Source organism: Callospermophilus lateralis, chromosome 1 (assembly GCF_048772815.1).
Source record: "Callospermophilus lateralis isolate mCalLat2 chromosome 1, mCalLat2.hap1, whole genome shotgun sequence".
In the NCBI taxonomy this organism is placed as follows: domain Eukaryota; kingdom Metazoa; phylum Chordata; class Mammalia; order Rodentia; family Sciuridae; genus Callospermophilus; species Callospermophilus lateralis.
Genome location: NC_135305.1, coordinates 121,659,329 through 121,681,074, shown reverse-complemented (window position 1 = coordinate 121,681,074; position 21,746 = coordinate 121,659,329). Strand labels below are relative to the sequence as shown.

The 21,746-nt window shown below is 45.7% G+C and overlaps 1 protein-coding gene and 1 non-coding gene across 3 annotated transcripts in view; one reads left to right on the top strand and one right to left on the bottom strand.

The window, feature by feature from the left end:
- Positions 1 to 452: 452 nt before the first annotated feature.
- The window catches only part of Limk2 (LIM domain kinase 2), a 68,524-nt gene continuing 47,230 nt past the window's right edge, over positions 453 to 21,746 (bottom strand). For both annotated transcript variants that reach the window (XM_076838013.2, XM_076838022.2), the window contains 14 exons: positions 21,258 to 21,393; positions 20,411 to 20,520; positions 19,556 to 19,744; positions 17,822 to 17,927; positions 17,305 to 17,501; positions 15,233 to 15,419; positions 14,237 to 14,323; positions 12,426 to 12,557; positions 12,177 to 12,233; positions 9,697 to 9,762; positions 8,485 to 8,659; positions 7,689 to 7,744; positions 5,939 to 6,096; positions 453 to 2,223 (listed from right to left, as the gene is read on the bottom strand). In XM_076838013.2, coding sequence (XP_076694128.1) covers positions 2,079 to 2,223; positions 5,939 to 6,096; positions 7,689 to 7,744; positions 8,485 to 8,659; positions 9,697 to 9,762; positions 12,177 to 12,233; positions 12,426 to 12,557; positions 14,237 to 14,323; positions 15,233 to 15,419; positions 17,305 to 17,501; positions 17,822 to 17,927; positions 19,556 to 19,744; positions 20,411 to 20,520; positions 21,258 to 21,393 — 1,801 coding nt within the window. In that variant the 3' untranslated portion in view covers positions 453 to 2,078. The remainder of the gene's footprint in view (positions 2,224 to 5,938; positions 6,097 to 7,688; positions 7,745 to 8,484; positions 8,660 to 9,696; positions 9,763 to 12,176; positions 12,234 to 12,425; positions 12,558 to 14,236; positions 14,324 to 15,232; positions 15,420 to 17,304; positions 17,502 to 17,821; positions 17,928 to 19,555; positions 19,745 to 20,410; positions 20,521 to 21,257; positions 21,394 to 21,746) is intronic.
- On the top strand, positions 14,398 to 14,469 carry Trnaa-ggc (transfer RNA alanine (anticodon GGC)). Its single transcript has one exon. It is a non-coding gene; the product is annotated as a tRNA-Ala (tRNA).

Sequence of the window (21,746 nt, the reverse complement as noted above, 5' to 3'; positions counted from 1 at the left end):
CATGGTCAGTCTTCCATAACATCCCTCAGGACCAGACGCACTTCTTACACACAGGGTGGGATAAATGCATGTGTTTCTCCCCATCACTAAGATGGTACATAGCCCTGTGGAAACAAAGCCAGGAAACCCAGGCTGTATGTGTTCATATATTAAGAGGTAGGAGTAGAGGGCTCCTGAGGACTTGGCTGGCAGGTAGGAGCCAGCACAGTAGTTTGTGGAGCCAAGATGAGGTCATAGCCCTATTTCCCAAAAGGGGCTGCCTCAGGTAAGATGTGCACATTCTCTGGAGCAGGCTGAGGTCTGCCTCAGGAGATGGGGACTAGTTTTGGGAGTGTGAAAACCCCCTGCTATGGGGAGTCATATGGCCGGGATGGAAAGGTGGCCAGAAGACATTCCACACTTATGTCTCCGAGTCAGGCCCCAAGTCACTTTTTCACTCTCAGTATTGTCAGTTATGTTAACTGCTTAATTTATTTATTTAGTCTCAATGGCCCACCACTCCCAAACTTGCTGGGGACAGATAAAGCACAACCAACCATACAACGCTGAACCACGTTGCTGCTGGAAGTCCAGGACTCAACCCTACAGCAAACCTGCAAACTCTACACAGAAGTATAGTCTAAACTCTGGCCAGAAATGACATCCCCCAACTCATCCAGTCTATGTACATTATTTCACATATCACCCAATAGATACAACAAGATAATATTAACAGCAACCACTCTTCTGTATCACACCCCCCCACCCCCAATACAACCACCACACATTGCATTTATACCCCAAACCCATTCCCAATTTGTTAAATATGGTGCAAGCTCACAGACACTTAGGAGAGGCAAATCTAGTTGTGCTGTAGAATCCCTTGAGGTCTGGGAACCAAGGTGGAGGGTACCTCCAGGGCTTTCCAGTGCCCATGGCCCTGGAGTGTGGCTCAGGAGGCATAGTCAGGAGCTATGAGCTGGGCCAGCCTACAAGGGAGGTAGAAGCCAGATGGCCAAGCTCAGGGAGCTGTCTCAGTGTCTTAGATCTGAGATTCTGCCACCACCTCATCCCAATCCAAGTTGCTATTTGGAATAGGAATGTTGATGGGTGAGCAGTGGTTATAATAAGGGTGGGGCCAAGAGTCTGTGAGACACCCACCCCCAACCCCCGCCTCAGATCTTAGGCCTGTGACAAAGCCATACAATCCTCCAGAACTCATCTAGTTCTAGGTAAAATGTCTTGGGCTTTTGACTGAGGAACCCACCAGAGTATGAGTTATGAGTGACTGAAGCCAGGATATGGGTTTTATAAAGGACAGAACCTATTTCTCTCTAGCCCCCAGTCAGTTTCTGTGCTCTTGGTGACTGCTTGTTGAGAAAAGGATGCCACCCAGAATTTCTTGGCCAGTCTCTAGTAGTATACTTTGAGAACACAAAGTGGAAGAACCTCACACATTGATATGGTTCCTAAGCTGGCTAGAGCCACCCGATGGCAGATAGTATGAATTAACCCTCTTTAGATTCTTGGTCAGTTCCATCATACACTATAGGACTCTTCACACCCTACTCAGAACATGGAGTGGAAATGGGGAATATCACTTTCATTTTATACCCTTCAAGTGCCACTTGGCCACCAGTCTTCCTCTCATCCACACTCCTACTTGAAGTCCTTCCTCAACCCAGCTGGTCCAGAGACTTCAGAGCCCATAGGCAGGTTCACCCTGGGATCCTGCCCAGCAGGTCCAAGTCATGTCAATTAGTGTAAGCAAGAGCCTCCTGGAATCCCACTGCCAGGGAGTTCCCAAGGGGTCCCGAGTAACAGATTCCTCCTGGCCCAGAGTCCAGGCTTTTTCTTCTTCACAGCTTTCAGGCGAGTGTTAGACTTATAGACAGTAACCAGGCCCCAAAACCTAGAGAGATGTGTTTTCCTGGTGTGCGCCTGCTCGCCTCCTGGGGAGGTAGTAGAGATGGCTCATTCTGCTTCTAAACAAGCCACCAATCCACAGGAAGCCCAGATAGCCCTGCTCACAGCAGGGACAGGGCGCAGAGGGGCAGTGCTGGCTGTGGAACGCCCCCCTGCAGGGGGCTGGGCTGGGGCTAGGGGGGTGAATCCCGGGTCAGGCCGTACTGCATGCTCACAGTGTGGTCCAGCTCCTCCAGCTCTGCAGGCAGTGGGATGGCCAGCTCTCCCAGATATAGGGAAAGGGCCTCAAAGGAATCCTCCAGTTTTGAGAATGCTGGTCTAGAAAAAAATGGGGTGAATTAAAGGCAGATGGAAATCAGTAGGACCATGGGGTGGTATGAAAGGAATCCAGGCAGAGGCTCAGTCACTTCCTGGTTATTACCTCAGGCAAATCCTTTAACCTCCTTATGCCTCCATGAGAAATGGGCATAATATATTACTGTTCCCTCACAGGATTACTGTAAAGGTTAAAGATAACACTGTGAGAAGGTGGGCCCAGCTGGGTGCACTGGTACATGCCTATAATCCCAGTGACTCAGGAGGCTGAGGCAGGAGGATTGCAACTTTGAGATCAACCTCAGCAACTTAGCAAAGTTGAGATCATCTCTAAAAAATAAAAGGGCTAGGGATGTTGCTTAGTGGTTAAGCATCTCTGGGTTCAATCTTGGCCCCCCAAACCAAAAAACTTTCTTTGTGTAACTTAGCAAGGCCTCCCCAAAAAACATTTATCATGTTGGACCAGGGATTTGGGGTGTTTCAGGCACTCATTCTACCACAGAGCCATATCCTCAGCCCTTCCAGTTCTTTTATAGTCCAGAAGACAGCAATCCATGTTTAAAACTAAAATTTGTACCCTAAACAATCTTCTTTACTTGGATTGACTTTTTCTTCACAACATTTGTCACCTTCTAAATATTCAATATAGTTTATATTCTACTGTTTATGAACTCCCCTTGGGAGGCATGTGTTTACCACTAAGCAACATCCTCAGCCCCAATCTCCTTGTTAGAATACTCCATGAGGGTAGACACCTTTGTTTTTTTTTCAGCGCTGCAATTCAAGCACTTAGAATTGCACCTAGCACATGGTAGGCACTTAATATATATATTTTGGAATATAAACAGGCATTTACAATGACTCAGAACGGATATTAGCAAACAAATATTGTGTAGTTCCACAATTTTTTTAATATTTATTTTTCAGTTATAGTTGGACACAATACCTTTATTTATTTATTTTTACGTGGGGCTGAGGATCGAACCTAGGGATTTGCACGTGCTAGAACACTCTGCCGCTGAGCCATAACCCCAGCCCCCACAATTTTTTTTAAAGTTGTTAACACTGTTGTTATTGAAGGATTGCTGTCTTTTGGACTATAAAAGAACTAGAAGGACTGAGGATATGACTCTGTGGTAGAAATGTGTGCCTGGAATACCCAAAAATCCTTGGTCCAACATAATAAATGTTTGTTTGTTTATTTTTGTGTGTGTGGTGCTGGGGATTAAACACAGAATCTCACACATACTATGCAAGTACTCTACCACTGGGCTACATTCTCAGCACTATGATTATGACTTTTTTTTTTTTTTTTTGAGGTACAGGGGATTGAATCTAGGGTGCTTTGTCATTGAGCTACATCCCCAGGCCTTTTAACTTTATTTTTGAAACAAGGTTTCACTAAATTTCTGAGGCTGGCTTGGAACTTATGATCCTCCGCCTCAGCCTCCTGAGTCACTGGGATTATAGGCATATGCCACCATATCTGGCAAGCCCCATGATTTTTTTTTTTTGTACCGGGGATTGAACTCAGGGGCATTTGACCACTGAGCCACATCTCCAGCCCTATTTTGTATTTTATTTAGAGATAGGGTTTCTGAGTTGCTTAATGCCTCGCTTTTGCTGAGGCTGGTTTTGAACTTGAGATCCACCTGTCTCAGTCCTGAGCCGCTGGGATCATAGGTGTGTGCCACTGTGCCTGGAAAGCCCCATGATTTTTGATATTTGATAGCAAGAAAACAATAAGGATTCTAGTTTTCTAATGCATGAACTTAAAAAAGACATTGGCTAGAGCTGGGTTGTGGCTCAGGGGTAGAGCACTCACCTTGCACGGCAAGTCCATGGGTTCGATCCTTAGCACCACATAAAAATAAATAAATAAATAAAAGTATTGTGTCCAACTACAACTAAAAAAATAAATATTAAAAAAAAAGATGTGGGCTAACTTTGGTAATACTGAAAGCCATCACCTGAGAAGAATTAAGGCAATTTTAAGAAGAATTAAGGCAATTTTAATTTTTTGTACATGGTACTAGGGATTGAACCCAGAGCCTTGCATACTAGGAAAGTGCTGTACCACTGAGTTACAAGCTAATCCCCAGCCTTTTTTTTTCTTTAAATATTTTATCTAGTTGTCGATGGACCTTTATTTTATTTATTTGTATGTGGTGCTAAGAATCAAACCCAGTGCCTCACACGTGTTAGGCAAGTGCTCTATTGCTGAGTTACAACCCCAGCCCCCAGAGCCTCCCCCTTTTTGGGGGGCGGGGTGCTGGGGATTGAACTCAGGGCCTTGTGCATGCAAGGCAAGCACTCTCTACCAACAGAGCTATATCTCCAGCCCCACCCTACCCCAGCCCTTTTTATTTTTTGAGACAGGGTGTCACTAGGTTATTGAGACTGGCCTCAAAACTCGTGATCCTCCTGCCTCAGCCCTTTAAGTTGCTAGGATTATATGTCCAATTTAAGACTTTTAAAAAGAATAAATGGGCAAGGCACAGTGGCACATGCCTGTAATTCTAGTGGCTCAGGAGGCAAGTTTAAAGCCAGCCATAGCAATTTAGTAAGGCCCTAAGCAACTTAGTGAGACCTTGTCTCCACATAAAAAATAAATAAAAAACAGGTTGGTCATGTGGTTCAGTGGTTAAATGCTCCTGGGTTCAATCCCTGGTACTAGTAAATAAAAAAATAAACAAAAGAAAAGAAAAATTAATACATAAAGTTGCTCATTGTAGTTAGTACCTACTGTTTTGTTTTGTTTTTTGCCGGGGGTGGTGGAGATTGAATCCAGGGCCTGAAGCATGCTAGGCAAGCGCTCTAACACTGAGCTACACTCCCAGTTTAGTACCTATTATAATGAGGAACTGGAAAAACCTGAACATTTACATTATATAGATTATAATACGTTCAGTCTCTTAATAGTATTTCATGTTGCCAACAAAAGTGATAAAGAAGAAGACTAGGTAGTAAGTAGGAAAATGCAGAGCAAAATAAAAAATCTTATTTACTATGAAAAAATGCATATTTATGGACAGGGAAATATAAAAGCATGAAGTCACTTGTATTAGAATGGCTTAGGTGAATTTTCTTCTATTATTATTTTTAAAAATTGGTGGGGTGTGTTGAGGAATCAAACTTAGAGCCTCACGTATGCTAGGTGAGCAATCTTAATAACTGACCTACAACTCTAACACTTTAAATTTTTTTTGTAGCATTGGGGATTGAACCCAGGGCTGCCATATCTAGACAAGGGCTCTACCACTGAGCTATACCTCCAGCCCCACATTTCTTCTTTTAAACTTTGATTTAGGTCAGACTTGGTAGCACATGCCTGTAGTTCTAGCTACTTGGGAAGCTGAAGCAGGAGGATTGCAAGTTCAAGGTCAGTCTGGGTAACTTAGTTGAGACTCTGTCCCAAAATAAAATAAAAAACAGCACTAGAGGTGTAATTCAGAATAAAAAAAAAAAATCCAGAAAATTTTCCTTTAATAGCTGTGTCTCTGTGTCTCAACCAGCTCACTTGATACTATGCCTTTGTCTCTCTCCCCTCAAACCTGGTATATGTCAGAGTTGTCAGGTAGCTTCAGGGTTTGACAGCTGCATTCTTGAGCTCAATGCTTCTGCTGCCCCTTGTGCCTGAGAAGATCTTGGAGGCGACTTAAGGCTGAAGAAGCATCCCAAGACCCTATAAGCTGGGAGAAAGGGGTAGGATACCAACCTGCTCTCAGGCTCCAGTTTGCAGCAGATAGCAGCCAGGGGAAAGAAGGCTGGGGGGCAGTCTGTGGGGACAAACTTCTCCCAGAAAAGCTTCACGTTCAGGCCAAAGTCCAGTGTACGAGGCAGGCAATCAGGATCTGCATACACTTGCCCAATGATCTGTTGATAAAATAGCTGGTTAGAAAGGACTATAGAAGGCAGCTATATGGCAGGGGAAAGGGATGCTGGAGTGCGAACAGAAGGATGCACAAAAGAAGGAGTGGTAAAAACTAGGTTAGAGAGCTGCTTGTTTTCATCTCTCTAGAATTTGCTAATCCAGACCTCTCTTTCCATGGAGAATCTGGTTACTAAGGAGGGTATGGAAGACAGCAGAAGGACAATATTCTAAATTGGCACCTAAAGGCTCCCAACTTCCACTCATCCCAACTTGCCCTGCCTGTTCCTCTTATGGCTGTGTTTAGAGTCAAGGCTCTGTGAGGTGAGGGGCTAGGTTTGATTCATGTCTGAAACTCTGGCACCAGTTTAATCCTTTGTACTCAGCAGATGCTCAATTGACATCTATTAAAGAAGAATCCTTTTTTTTTTTTTTTTGGGTAGTACTGGGGATTGAATGAACCCAGGACCTTCCACTTGCTAGGCAAGTTCTTTACCACTTAGCTACATCCTCAGCAATTTTTTTAAAAAATTTTTATTTTGAGATGGGGTCTTGCTAAGTTTCCCAGGCTAGCCTGGAACTTGGGATTCTCCTGTCTTTTCCTCTTGAATAGCTGGGATTAAAGCTATGCACCACTGCACAAAGAAAATTACTAAAACAACAACTGTAATGATTTTGTGTCCAGATGATCCAATAAAGTTGCAGATCAGACTCAAAAAAAAAAAAAAAAAAAAAAAAGAATGAAAAAAAAAAAAACAATGAACTTTCCTTCATTGTTCTAAACACTCTTAGTCTCTCCTTTCCTTCCCACTCACAACTTTGTGGAAATGACAGAAGCCTTCAAATGTCTCATTGGTTCTATGAGAGGACTAAGCAGGTTGTTGACTGAGTGCTTTGAGATATACTGAGCTCTGTTGCTGAATGACTGCTAAATTGCTAAAGGCAGGAATCTTTCTAAGATTCAGTCTGTATCCAGTAGTTCCTATCACAGGGTTGGTACTTCCAGTTGATAGGTTTAGGTCCTGGGGAACAACGAACAGAGGGGAATTGGAAAAGGCTACAGTTGGCCTAAAAACTAACAACACATGAACAATCCTTTGCCTTTCCTACTGGTAATTTTTAAAAAATTTTCAAAACCAGTACTGGGTATTGAACTTAGGGGTGCTCTACCACTGAGCTATATCCCTAGCCTTCTTAAACACTTTTGAGACAGGGTCATGCTAAGCTTCCGAGGCCTCAAATTTGTGATCCTTCTGCCTCAGCTGCTAAATCACTGTGATTTCAGGTGTGTGTCACCACACCTGGCTTCCTACTGGAATTCTGATGTCAATTGAGCATCTGCCCCTTACTTCCATGTGACTAAGAACTACCCACTGCCCCTTTCTGAGCCTCCATTTCTTCACCTGAAACAACCTCCTTAGTCCTCTCATAGGACCAATGAGACTCAAATGTGGAATGCATTACAAATACTAAAACTTTATATCACATTGATTTTATGGTGAGCTATTCATCTCTAGGAGGAAAGGCCCTCAAACATGAAATGAGGCAGGGCTGCTAGGCCTGCTGCCTCAGACCTGGTCTCTGTGCCAAAGCTCACCTCGCAGAGAACGATCCCAAAAGAGAAGACATCCACTGTCTCATCGTAGCTCTTTCCTTGGGGAATAGAGGAGAGGAGGCTGTTAAGTTTACATCTCTTACCTGCTCTGCACTGGGTGTAAGGTTAAGCCAACCCAGAGACAAAAACCAGGACTATAGAACAGGTTCTGGGGGATGCCCCAAAGGCTGCCCAATATGGGTTCCATTTGAAAATCATTTCTACTCAGTTTTGAGTGGCCTGCCTTGGAGAGACTTTATACAGCACTGCCCAGATGCAACTGCATAGTACAGGGGAAAAGAATTGCACCCACATTCATTTAGATTCTGCTTTCAGCCAGCTGTGTGATCCACGGCAAGCCACTGAACTTCTCTGGGCCTCAGACTCTGAAAAGAATTGCATCAGGCCTTTCAATTCTGTGCCTTTCAAGAATGCCTGGGCTGGTTTGAGTATTATCCACCAGGGGGCACCATACTTCAGTTCTCAGCCTGGAGAGAGGAAAAGCTGAGGTTGGGCAATGAATACACTGAGTTCTCAGCCACCCTTGGGGTGCAAAAGCCAGTCTTTTGTGAAACCAGACTTTACCCTATGTCAAGCACAATAATCAGCGCCCACTCATGAGCTCAGGGAGGAAGGAGTTTATAAGCTCTGGCCTGCTCAAGGTTAAAAATCATCAAGCCCCCAGCTCTGGATGTCTGGCCCTACACTTCTCAGGCCTCCCCAGAAGTTCTCGGGGCTCAGCTAAGAGATGTGGCTTGTTTTCACTCAGGGGCATTCCCTTCAGGGTTTCAGGACTCACCATTCAGCATCTCAGGAGCCATCCAGTAAGGGTTTCCCACCACTGTGTAGCGTTTTTTGCGGTCATTCTTGCGCAAGGTGCGTTTCTTGGTGGTGGCCTTCTCTACTGGGGGCCTTTTCCTCTCTTCCACTATAAGCCGCGACAGCCCAAAGTCTGCTACTACCACAGTCTTGTCCTGGTTGGACAAGGACCAGGTCAGGACTTGGTGGGGGATGTTCTCAAACCTGGCTGTGGGGTGTGGGCATAGGCAAGAGAAAGGGAGCAAAGGTACACAGCAAAGGAGAGTCACAGTAGAAATAGATGTGGCTGTGCGTTTGTATTTCTATCAGTCTGGTGTATGCTGTTGGCAGATTCCCAGCTCAAGAAAAGGTTTACAATAGAACCACAGCAACCCTGGAGGAATAGGACTCTGGAACCTGTAGAATGGAATTTAAAGGTGGGACAGGGATTTGTTTTGTTTTTTCCTGTTCTGCCTTTTTCCAACAAAGATTTGAGGTAGTTGCTAGAACCAGGATAAGAGAGAAAATGATAAGGTGGAGGCAGTCAGTGGGGGTGACTTGGTGAGATAGCTACAGGGCAGTCATGCAAGAAGGGATTAAGAATGTTTGGTGTGGGTCCAGAGAGTGGGGGCTAGGGCCGGTTGGTGGACACCCGGTTGGTGGACACCAGGGAAGCCAGATTGCAAGTCAATAGGAGTAACAATAGTGTAACAACCACAGTTGAGGGGTTGTGGGAGGAATGCTAGCCTCAAACTGGTCACTGTAAATTTATTAGCTCTGTAGCCTCAGATTGAGGTTTCAGGTTCAAATGCTATAAAACAGGGTTAGCAATGAGCTGTTTTACAGGGGCAAAAAATGGTAAATCATCAGGGTTCTATATGCTATTAAAGAACTTCTAAGGTCCCTCCAACTTTTTATAGTGTTAAGGGTCAACCCCAGTACCTTGTAAGAGCTCTATTACTGAGCCACCTCTCCCAGCCATGAGGTCCCTTCTAGTTAAAAGAATTCAAAGAGGTCACATTGTATCTGCATGTGTCTGGGAACTTCCACAAGACAGGAGTGCCTTGTAAGCAGCAGGAAGGGCAAGATAAGGAGCCCTCAGGCAACACCTCTAGCCTGAAGTCAGAACCCATGCTCAGCTTCCTTGGTGACGTGGAATTCAGGAGGGCTGGCCCTAGGGAGGCTCCAGCCAGGCCCAGAGTGAGGGACATACCAACTTGATGAGGCAGTTGTGTGAATTCAGATCCCGGTGGATGATGCACATGGAGTGCAAATAGGCCTAGAACAGAAACACCAGTCAAAGGCCAGTAAACCAACCACACTCTGATTCTGGAAACTGCTCTATTCCCAGGGCAACCCTGCCTAGCTTCAGAACCTAACCTGGACAGTGGACTCAAGCCCCCACCACAGCTACTTCTTGTTCCAACACCAACTGGAAGACAAAGGCTGCCTGGGTTTCCTCTCCCTCCCTGCTGCCATCTCCTGCCCATCTTTTTGTTCACCATTCACTAACAAAGCTGGTCTAAGACCTCATTGCTCTCTCTTTAAATCCTCAATTCCATTGGGCCATGGGGTCATGGCCCTTGCAGCTCCCTATCACCTCTACCCATTTTACTTAGATCAAGGCCATCTGAAATGAATACCTTCAGATGTAAGCTCCCTCCTTTCCCCGTACCTTGAATCTCTTGATTTCAGCCATTTTGGATCCTTTCCTGCCTGTGATAAAGAAGAAGTGACCTCCTTCCTGGTCTAACTAGCTCTATGTTCATGACACCTTTCCCCTGAGACTCTACTCTCCTTACTCGACCTATACTTTAACTTCACCCATTCCCCCTCCCCCATACTGATGGTGGAAACCAGTGCTTCAGACATGCTAGGCAAGTGCTCTCCCACTGAGTCATATCCCCATCCCACCCTCTTCTCCCTCTTCAATCTAAATGTTTTTAAACAAGTTCCTGTTAGCTATTTTCCCTCTCCAGGGCTCCACCTTGGTTCTTATCACTTCTTTTTTCCTTCTCTTCCCTTGCAAATGCAAAAAGAGCCACTGCTCCTTCTCCAGGCCCCTGCAATGCTGCTTCCAGCCTCTAGCCTCCTAGAACTGTTCCCACCTGGGGCAACACACTCAAAACTGGAGCTCATGATCTGGTTGCCTGCCTTGCTCAAAGGCTGTAGGCACTTTTTCCATGTTCCCTGCTCCTAAGACCTTTGTATATCTGTTTTTTCCCTTCTAGCCTCCTCAGTGTCAGCCATTCTCAAAGCCATCTTTCTACCCATTACATGGATGCTTTTTCTGTCCCACAACTCCAGCTGCTCCTTTTCTGCAGATGACTAGGTGACCAACAGCCCATCCCTAACCTGCTGCCTCAAAGAAATAGTTTCCTACCAGGAGATGGTGGAAGGTTCTGCTAGCAGATCAGTCTCAGGAGGCACCAATGCAAGGTCTTCCCAATCCCAGATTTTCCCTGACCATCACTGCGACGTCAGGTATCTCAAGTTACCCTGACTCTTTCCCCAACTCCTATTCTCTCACTGTCAAACAGTTTCTCCATTTAGACTCCATCATGTCCCTCTGTTGGTACCTTAATTTATTAATTAATTTATTTTTGGTACCTTAATTTAGAAATCTGAAATGCTTTACTGTCCCTCTCCAACAATCCCTTCTGAGACTCTCCCAATTCTATCCCAATCTACGGACCATTCCAGACTCACCTTGGAAAAGATGAGGCTCTGGTAATGAAACATTACTTAAAAAGTGCTTAAAAATCTATTTGTCTTGGGCTGGGGTTGTGGCTCAGAGCCACAGTGACCGGCTAGCATGTGTGAGGCACTGGGTTCGATCCTCAGTACCACATAAAAATAAAATAAAGATATTGTGTCCACCTATAACTAAAAAATAAATATTTTACAAAAATCTATTTATCTTTTGAAACATAGGAACTCTAATCTACTGTTTCAAACTAATTCTGCCTTCATGGACCTCATGTAAAGAGCAGTGGTTAAAATCTCAGATGTGGATGGGTCAGACTAACCATCCCAGGACTCCAGCCCTGTCTCTAAAAATTTAGCCTCAGCTTCATATCTGGAAATGGAGGTTTGTGAAGAATAAACATGTTCACATGTGTTAATCCCTCAGCTTAGTGCCTGGCACATACGAAGCACTTCGAACTTGCCAACTGTAAATACTGCTAAGATTGGATCATTAATTCCAGGGAATATACAGTTTCTTCCTTTATCCTCCCAGGTTTTTGCTGCTGTCATCACCTAAATCTTTGGGCTTCTCTGCTAATGTGCACTTTTATCTAATTCTAGCCCATCCTTCAGAACTCATTGGGAACTCATTTCTTACTTCTGATTTCCTAGGCAGTGAGGTCTCTGCTTGCTTCAAGGGCTCTCAGCACTTGAACACCTCTGTGATAGCAAGACCAGACCATCTTGTGCTATGGTTTGCCTCTGTAGTTTACCTGGTCCATTCCCCATTTATCCTTAGAGATTTGGAATCCTTTGAGAAAAGGATTTGGGGTGAGAACAGTTGGCCAGAAGCAATTTCATTGGCACTGAGAGAGAAACTTAACAGCTCTTTAATGACCCAGCCTACACAATATGTACAGGATGGGGTATCTGTCTTCGAGAGCAGTCCAGAATCTTCACACTTCTCCCTACTCCTGTGATGGCAGAGTTTTAGATTGGACTCACCATTCCGGAGGCGATGCCTTTTGCAAATCTGACCTTCTGCTGCCAGGGGAATGGGTCCTGCAGGGTGGGGGAATGCCAGTCAGAGGCTGTGGCCACAAGTGGTGCAGGCCCCATGGGTCAGCATGGTATGCATATGCCAGTGCAGCCTCCCTGTCTGTGCTTGTTCCCCCCAACATGAACTTTGGGGACACAGGTGTCACTCTGAACAGCCTGCCAAGGCTCTTGGTGACTATGGGGCAGTATGCTCACCACACTGCGCAGAAAGTCCTTCAGTGTACCCCCCTCAATGTATTCTGTCAGCAGGTTCAGCTTCTTGTCCTTGTACAGCACACCAATGAACTTGAGCACGTTGGGGTGGTCTAGGCTGCGCATCACTTTCACCTGGGTGAGGGTAGGAGAAGGCCAGAGGGTGGATGGCTAACTTTTCACCAAGTCCTCTTCCCTCCACCTGCCAGGGAGTCAGCTCAGCAAGCATGAACTGCCTCTCCTGCCTCCTATCCTTTTTTTTTTTTTTTAAATATTTATTTATTTATTTTTAGGTGTAGGTGGATACAACACAATGCCTTTACTTTTATGTGGTGCTGAGGATTGAACCCAGTCCCACCTGTGTTAGGCGAGCGCTCTATTGCTGAGCCACAATCCCAGCCCCTCTCCTATCTTATATGATGTGGCCAGGCACTAGGATCAGGGAGAGGAAGAACACCACTATGTGGATGGGGACGGCCTTATAGGCTTGGCCCTTGGGATCTTGCCTTTCTAGGAACTTTGCTGGTGAATTGGAGTGGAAGGGCCCAAGAGTGAAACAAAGGCCTGGGGAGTAGCACCTAGAATACAGGCGTTCCCAACTGAAGCTCCTCCATGGAGGAATGTGGGAGGGATGGTAAAAACTATAGATTATCAAGGGGTGTCAGTTTTCTGGGAGTCCTATTCTAGGCGCCCTATAGGATGTTCAGTTGGTGACAGTAGCACCAAGTGGGGAATTAAATTGGTCTGCTTTTTTAATCCATCATTCTCATAGTCTGAGAGTTTCTCTGAACCACATCTTGTTTGTTATCACATTCCTTGTACCCAGCTTGTTTATTTTTTTAGTACCGGGGCTTGAACCTAGGGGTGGGGGTGGGGGCTTTAACACTAAGCTATATCCCCAGTCCTTTCCTTTTCTTTTCTTTTTTTTTTAATTGAAGATGGACACAATATGTTCATTTTATTTATTTATTTTTATGGGGTGCTGAGGATTGAACCAGGGCCTAGCACATGTGTGGCAAGCGCTCTACCGCTGAGCCATAACTCCAGCCACCCCCCGCCTTTTTTTTTATTTTGACAGGGTCTTGCTAAATTGCCAGAGGCCAGCTCAAACTTGCAATCCTCCTGCCTCAGTCTGAGTCATTGGGATTACAGGCATGTGCCATGATGCTTGGCTTTGTGCTGTTTTTAAATAAGTTTTCATTGAACAAATAAATTATGCTATAATTTAGAGGGGATAGAGATATTCCTCTAGTGCTGCTCAGTCTTTAAGACAGTGATTCCAAACTAAATTTTCTCTTGAAACCACTAACCCTCTTCCAATGGTGACACTAAAATCCCACCCCCTACTCCACTCTCTTTCTCTCTCCCTCCCTCCCTCCCCTAAGCCTTTCTTTTTTGGCACCAGGGATTGAACTCAGGGGCACTTAACCTCTGAGCTACATCCCCCAGTCCCCCCCCCTGCTTTTTTTTTTTTTTTTTTTGGTACTGGGTATTGAACTCAGGGGTACTTGGCCACTGAGCCCCATCCCCAACCCTATTTTGTATTTTATTTAGAGATAGCATCTCACTGAATTGCTTAGTCTTGCTGTGGCTGAGGCTGGCTTTGAACTCACGATTCTTCTGTCTCAGCCTCCCGAGCCACTGGGATTACAGGTGTGAGCCACCATGCCTGGCTCTTTCTTTTTTAAAAAGAGAGGGTCTCACCACAGTGCTGAGGTTGGCCCTGAACTCTGGGTTCAAGGAATCCTCCTGCCTCATTCCCCGTAGTGGTTTAGACTATAGGCTCAGTGGCAGCTCCAACCCTACTTTCTTACCTCAGTCAGGAAAGTCTTCTGTGTCTCCTCATCACATCGAATTAACTCCTTCATGACCATCACTTTGCCTGTAGCTTTGTGTGTTACCTACAGAGAAGATGACTATTAATTATGCAGAAACCAGAGGCAGTTCTGGAGAACTGTTTGTGGAAATCTACAGCTGTGGTATAGCTCAATGATAGAGTGCTTGCCTGGCATGCACAAGGCCCTGGGTTCAATCCCCAGCACCACAAAAAAACAAAAACTAAGCAACTGGCTGTCCCATCCCTTGGAAGATACACTGAGCCACATAAGACCAACAGAGTCCACATGTGGAGGACACAGCATGGGACAACAGGGGACTCTGAGGGAAGTATACCCTCTTCCCTGGAGAGCTGGGCATGCGCAGAGGAGAGGCAAGAATCCAGAGAAGGAAAGTAGGGAAGGAGGCAGGAGGGGACACTGCCAAGCCAAGCAGGGGCTCTGGTCATCTGGTACTGGAGTGAGTCACTTGGGTGAACAGAAGTCTGGTGGGGCAGGAGGGTCAGTGCCACAGACATGCACCAAGGAACAGGGTGGGTGGGGTGAACTCTCCAGTCCCGCTGCCCCACAAGCTGAGACACATGGCTTACCTGACCCCCCCTCCCAGCTTTCAGCAGAGGAGGAGGACAGAAAGAGAAAGAAGTTAGTCCCTGGGCTGTTCACCAGGTAAACAGGGTGGCAGGAGCCATTCCCCCATCTCTTCCTTGCAGCATGACCAGCACTGGAGCCTGTGGGTACTTTATACACCCCCACTGACAGAAAAGTTCATCCCAACCCTGGTCTCCTGAGCTACAAGCTCACTATAGAAGTGACATTGCCTTTAGATGGCTAGGGCAGGGTGGGGAAGGCAACCCTTATATCATCACCTGCAGCCAAGGAGGCCTGATGTCCTGCACAGTGTGGAGTGTGGACTCCTCAAAAGAAGGCAAGAGAGGTGGGGGGCAGAAAAATGCAGAAGCTGCTGTCTATGCTCACCTTGATGGCCTGCCCAAAGAAGCCCTTTCCCAGGACCTCCCCATGGATCAGGTCACATGGTCGGAAGATCTGCTGTGAGTAGCTGCTAGAACAGCGGAGGGATTCTGAGCGGCTGATGTCTCGGCTGAGCAGCAGGGGCTCCTTGGGGGAGCTTGGGCCAGGGGACTTAGAGATGCTATTACTGCGCCTGAGGATGAGGAAAAATGAGGGTAGAAGAGATAGTCCTCAGAGACCAGTCAGAATACCCTCAAGGTAAAAACCTCAGGTAAATCCATTTGTTCCAATATCTGTAGTTCAGATATTATTACTGGGGAGCAGGGGCGCTTATATCGACAGATGCTATTTTTGAGTTGCAGACACCAGAAGTTTATTTAAGCATAATAAATTCAAAATGGGAAATACGGAAGCTAGGGATGTAATTCAGTGGTAGAATACCTGTCTAGCATGCATGAGGCTCTGGATTCAATTCCCAAAACTGGGTCTGGGTGTGTGTGTGTGTGTGTGTGTGTGTGTGTGACAGAGAGAGAGACAGAGTGGGAGGGGAAAAAAAGGTGGTAGGGGGAACTCTGAGTACTTCCTACCTGGAAGAATTAACTAGATTATATTAATTTATAATGTCCAACATATTACATATAGACTACCTCCCATATCTGCTTGATTCAAGTTACTAATCAGGTTATAGTGACAGCATATTACCATTCAAAATTATCTGGGAGCAGTAATGATTGATGACTGTTACTTTGATTTACTGAAGAAAGGACAAGGAGGCTGAAGATCATAGCACTAGGTGAACAGAAACCCTGCAAACTTCTTTCTGGGGTATACTCCTGCTTTACTGGGATACCCAGAGAGGACTGAGGTTGAGTGGCTCTTGGCTTGTCCTGCCACACGGGCTTGCTTGTTCTTGCTCTTTTGTTTTGCTTCCCACTGAACATGCCCACAAGAGCACATAATGGACCTGCTGGATCTTCTTTCCTTCATTCCCTCTCTCCTGTATGATGGCCCTCAAGGTATCTAAGCTGATCTCCAGGCCCCCATATCTTGCCTTTTCCACGTTATGCATTTATAGATCTTCTCTGCCTTTGGTGCTCTGCCTCTACTAACTTCATCATGCTGACTGATGCCAAGTCAGCCAGGAGTAATGGGAACAACCTGTGGGAAGAATCCTCTGTTTCCAACAGAGGCCAGCCAAGAGGGCCCTGACTAACTCTGCCTGTTTGACCAGGGGCTAAAGAACTGGATTTCTAAAGATCCTAATAATATTTCACATTTACTGAGTGCTGACCCTAGGCCAACCAACACTGTACAAATCTGTCCCTTTCCACATTTAATCCTAATATAAATGTGAGATAACTGACTCCTCTTCCATAAGCCTCCCACTTGGGGCTTGCACATAGGTGATTGCTCCCTTCTACAGATGTGGCAGACTCTGAGGTATGGGGTGATTGGTTCCTCAAACTAAAACAACTTGACTTCACCTCTTGCTTTGCTTTATCATTTTTAAAGTCCTAATATATAGTATATTTTTCTTTCTTTCTTTTTTTTTTTTTTGGCAGTTCTGAGGATTGAACATAGGGTCCTCTACCATTGACTTATACCCCCATCCCTTTTTACTTTATTTTTGAGACAGGGTATCACTAAGTTGCCCAGGTTGGCTTGTAACTTGTGATCCTCCTGCTTCAGCCTCCTGAGTCACTGGTATTATAGGCATGAATTACTGTGCCTGGCTCATTATATATACTTATTCAATCCTACCTGTGCCTGCTCCCAGTTCTGAGCCCCATACTTCCTCCATGTTGCCCTTTAGTGTTTAACATCATTACTTCTTTTCTAGCTCAGGAATTCAGTGGAGAGAGCCTAACTTTTGTTTCTAAGAAAACCCGGCAAGCAGCTGGGTCTGCATAGACCTTGGCTATAAAAAGTGATTCCCATAGGGTAGCTGGGTCAATATAAGCCCTCATAGCCTGTTCCTGGCCAGATGGTTTCCTTCTAATGTTGCTGGACTTCAAAAGTCAGCTCAGCTTCGGAGGTTGAAACACAGGACAGAAAAGAGCTGGGGTGGGAGGTGGCACCTCAGGGAGCGTCTCCTCAGTGTCCCCTCCAGATTGTCCTTGGTGTCCAGAGTGCTGAGGGTATGAGAATGTCCATCATTCTGTATGTGGGGAGAAAGCCGGGCATCTAACCGCAGCTGGTCCAGGCGCTGGGAGACGGGGTCATGTTCAATCAACAGCTGAAGTGTCTGGCTTGTTTGGCTAATTGCATCTTCCACCTATGGCCAAGAGCAGTGTAAGGCTGGCTCCCACAGGCTGCCCCATCCCAAGCTATCCACTGCCATCCCAGATGAGCCAAGCATTGTGGCCAATACTCCATTTGGCTAATGGTGGTCTCCAGATACCAGCAGCCTCAGAGTAACCTCTGCCTGACATTCTGGCAGCTCTGTCATCTGCTGCCCTAAGAACCTGCTAGTGACAAAGGAGGTCACTAGTGGCCACAGGCTCAGTGCCAAGACAAAGAAATGGCTACAGACTAATCTTCTGAGAGGGTCTGTTCCATGTCCCACCCCCACAAGACAGACAAGACATGCTATACCTCCTCCACTTGGAGTGTGCGGACAGGGGTGCCATTGATCTCCAGGATGCGGTCCCCAGGGTGGATGGCATTGCGGTTGTTGGGACTGATGTGCATCCGGTTGACCCTAAGCCAGACAGGAGTTGAAGCAGGATGAAGATATCCTAAAAACTCACCAGACTAATTATGCTTGAGCAGAGAAGGTTCACCAGACCCCAGGTCCCACTGATCCACGTGGCCCAGGCACCCCTCCCCTCAACAGAAAGGTAACATCCTTTGCAGGATGTTCCACCTCAGTGAAGAGCATTGGCACTCACCTAGTGGTCTAAACCAGAAACTTGGACATCACCTTCCTCTCTGGAGTTCCCTCATTCCCTCCCTCCCTCCCCCCACCCCCTGCCCATTTCTGAGAATCCTGCCTTCTCTCCATCACCATAGTTACCAACACATCTTACCTGGATCACTGCAACAGCCTCCTAACTGGTCTCTATGTCTCTAGACTCTTTCCTTCTCCCATGTAACCTCCATACCAGTGATCCTTCTAAAAGGTCAACCTGGTCACTTCACCTTGTTGATTAAATCCCTCAATGAACCTGCTGGATCTTCATAATCCAGGCTTTCTAGTCTCTCTCTTGTTTTTTGTGTATGCTTTTTGGTATACCCCCAGCTCTTAATTTTTAAATTTGAGACAGAGTCTGGATAAGTTGCTGAGGCTGGCTTTGAACTTGTGATCCTCCTGCCTCAACCTTCTGAGTTGCTGGGATTACAGGTGTCCTCCATGCTTAATAGTCCTTTCTCTGGTTACTGTCAATCAACAACAGACAAAACCATAAGCTCCCCGCTCTGTAGAGATGCTTTTCTTCCTCTGCCCTGAATACAATTCCCTCCCCTCTTTTTTATTTGAAGTACTGGGGATTGAAACCAGGGGCAGTCTATTACTAAACTATATCCCATACCTTTTTAAAATTTTTGGGACAGGGTCTTATGTTGCCAAGGTTGGCCTCAAACTTCTGATCCTCCTAAGCCTCCGAAGACACTGGGATTTCAGAGTGCACCATCATGTCTGGCTCCCCCTCTTTTTTTTTTTCTAATGAGACTGAAAAACAAAGCTTACTTGGTCCTGATTTCGTCAACCCTAATACTTCTCACCTATGTTGTAAGCTCTGATGTCATGCCCAACACATATAAGCAATATTTACAGGGTAATGGCAGTGGTATCTGATTACTGGTATTGCATGAACATGACCCTTATCTTTTCCTTGGCCTGGACCTAGGATGGAGTCTTATCCTCTTCGGGCCACGGATCTCATTTTTTTCCTTTCTTCATTCATTCATTTACTCAAACAACAAAACAATAATAAAAGAATGCCTGCCAATGCTAGTCACTTTTCCAGTCCATGGGCATGTAGTATTGAATAAGACAAATCAATTTCCTCTGGATGTTACATTCTAGTCAGGAGAATAGATGATAATCAAACTAATATACATTAATTGAGTCAGATAATTTTGAAGAACAAACATGATCTAAAATCTGACACCTGAAAATGAGAGACTCTGGCTCTAAGCATCTGATAGGAAGCAGTCTAGGTTAAAAAGAACTCGGTAAGTGCCAAGGGCCAGGTGTGCTTACTATATAGTGAGCTCCAGGAAAAGATGGGAGATGAGGATTAAGGGAGCTTTGCATAAGACTCTGGAGTTCTGAGCTCTTTCAGGCACATCTGTGGACTGCACTGAAGAGTTCCTTAACATACTCACTCTTTTACTTGCACGGTGGTGGCATAGTTGGAGCAAGCACTTTCTACAGACACGGAGAAGCCCCGCCTGCCCTCGGTGGTAGCTGGCATGGAGATGAGCGTGACAGAGTAGGGCAGCTGGTCCTGAACAGATTCTGTGGAGAGCCTCTCAAACATGGGTGCCAACACCACCTCATTGTGGCATTTTCCACTGGAGAGAGAACACAAAGGGGGCTGAGCTCCTGAAGGCCCCCCAGACCTCCCACCGGAAGTTCCCTCAATACTGGTCCAGGTGGCTTTAACCAATACTATCTACAGTGTCATCATCACCCTATGTCATTATTCTTGATGGCTATCAGATAGAGGAAACTGGATTCTCTGGGGTGGGCTGGCATTGCGGGTAGTGAAGTGGATATGCAATGGGTGGTGTACTAGGAAAAACCCTCACCTAGGGGTTAGATGATCTTTATTTTCTTGCTCTGCTTTTGATTTTTTTTTTTTTTAAGTACTTTGCTCCAGGTCCTGTCTCCCTCAGCCCCCACCACACACACTTCTTTTGTCAATCAAGGTAATCGGATATGGTGAGACAGGTGAGCTCTAAGGAGCCTTTGCCTTTAATGGTCTGAGATCTTCCTTGGAGAGTATCTTTACTCTGGGAGGATCTCAGGGTAGAGTGAGATTAGATGGTAGATAAGGACAGAGGGCACAGAGATGTTAATGGTTCTGCTTATGGACAACAGAGCTGTTTCACAGCTTTGCTATGATAGGAATCTGGTGCTCTGACCAGCAACAGTCTTTCTACCCAATTCATGCTGCCACAGGCACCTCTTTCCTGGCCACATTGTAGGGGAGAACAGACACAGGGCCACCATCTTACCAGTAGAGTGTGGCATGCTGTACCAGGGCATATGCATCCCCATCCTCAATGATCACCTTGCAGCTCATACAAGCAAAACACTCTGGATGGTACTTGAATTCCCCAGCCACCTGTGATCAGGTAGGGAGAAGGGTACAGAGAGAAAAAGTGAGTCATCACTGTTATTGGAGGGATAGGTGAGTGACTTCAAGTCAGAGCTCTATAAACCCCAGTAAAAAATCTACTCTTTCTAATAAAGAATTAAATCCAGCCTTTTAATCCTTGACATAGAGCTTCCAAAAGAAGTATCATATTGGTGCCTCCTGTCACTCCTCAAGGTTAAAATAAACAACAAATAAATAAATGTGTGTGTGTGCGCGCGCGTGTATATGTATATATTGATCTCAGTCATGAGAATGCATTCCTAGAAACAATCACATGCATTACAAAGGCTCATTCCTTCAACACAGGGTTGGCAAGTCTAGGCTATACTTAAAGCCTTCTGTCTAGAGCAGGTAAGGGAGACAGAATCTTTCAGCCAACTCATTCTAGGTTCTCCCTTTCTGATCCCTGAAAACAACCTAGGTGTATCTTCCTATCAATCCGTAATACTTCCATTTAAGGTCCTTATTCCACTGTACTGTGTCTCCTCCATTGTCTATCCACCCACTCCCAATACTGGACTGTTAAATCTTTGAGGAAAGAATCATAGCTGTTAATAAGTTCACAATAGACACCTGTTGGTAGAATGAATAAAGGGGAGACCCTGACTGATGGGAAGTCCAAAAATGAATGACCATGAGGAACTAGAAGCACTGTCAATAGACTGCGATGACCAAGAAGGGCAGAGATGCAGGGACCCACTCACCATGACAGGTCCTGTCATTAGCAGGGAGCACCCATGGCAGAACTCCCCAAACTTTCTCCAGTAGTCCTTGTGGCAATAAAGCTTCCCATCCTTCTCGTAGTACCAGTTGGTGAGGGAATCCTGGCATTCTGAACACCTGTTGAGGCAAGACAAGAACAGAAATGCCCTTAGATCCCTGCCACCATACACACAGGTTGTTCCTGGCTCCCAGGTTCAACAGTCCTCTCTTTGATTCAGAGAAAGGAAGTGGGAAAGTTATAGCTTAGTGCCATCTCCCCAAAGGAAGCTGGTTCAGAGTGAATGAGGCTCCCAGAGCTAGCTCTGCACTGCCTGCCTCTGTAAGCAGACTCTTTGGGTCTTGGAGCCTTCTGAGATTCTAAAAAGAGCCAAGAAACCTCCCCCCAGAAAAATGAACATATAAGGAAAATGTGCATATAATTTGGTGTGGAGTGTGTGTGTATCAAGGATTCCCTGAAGCCAATTCATGAC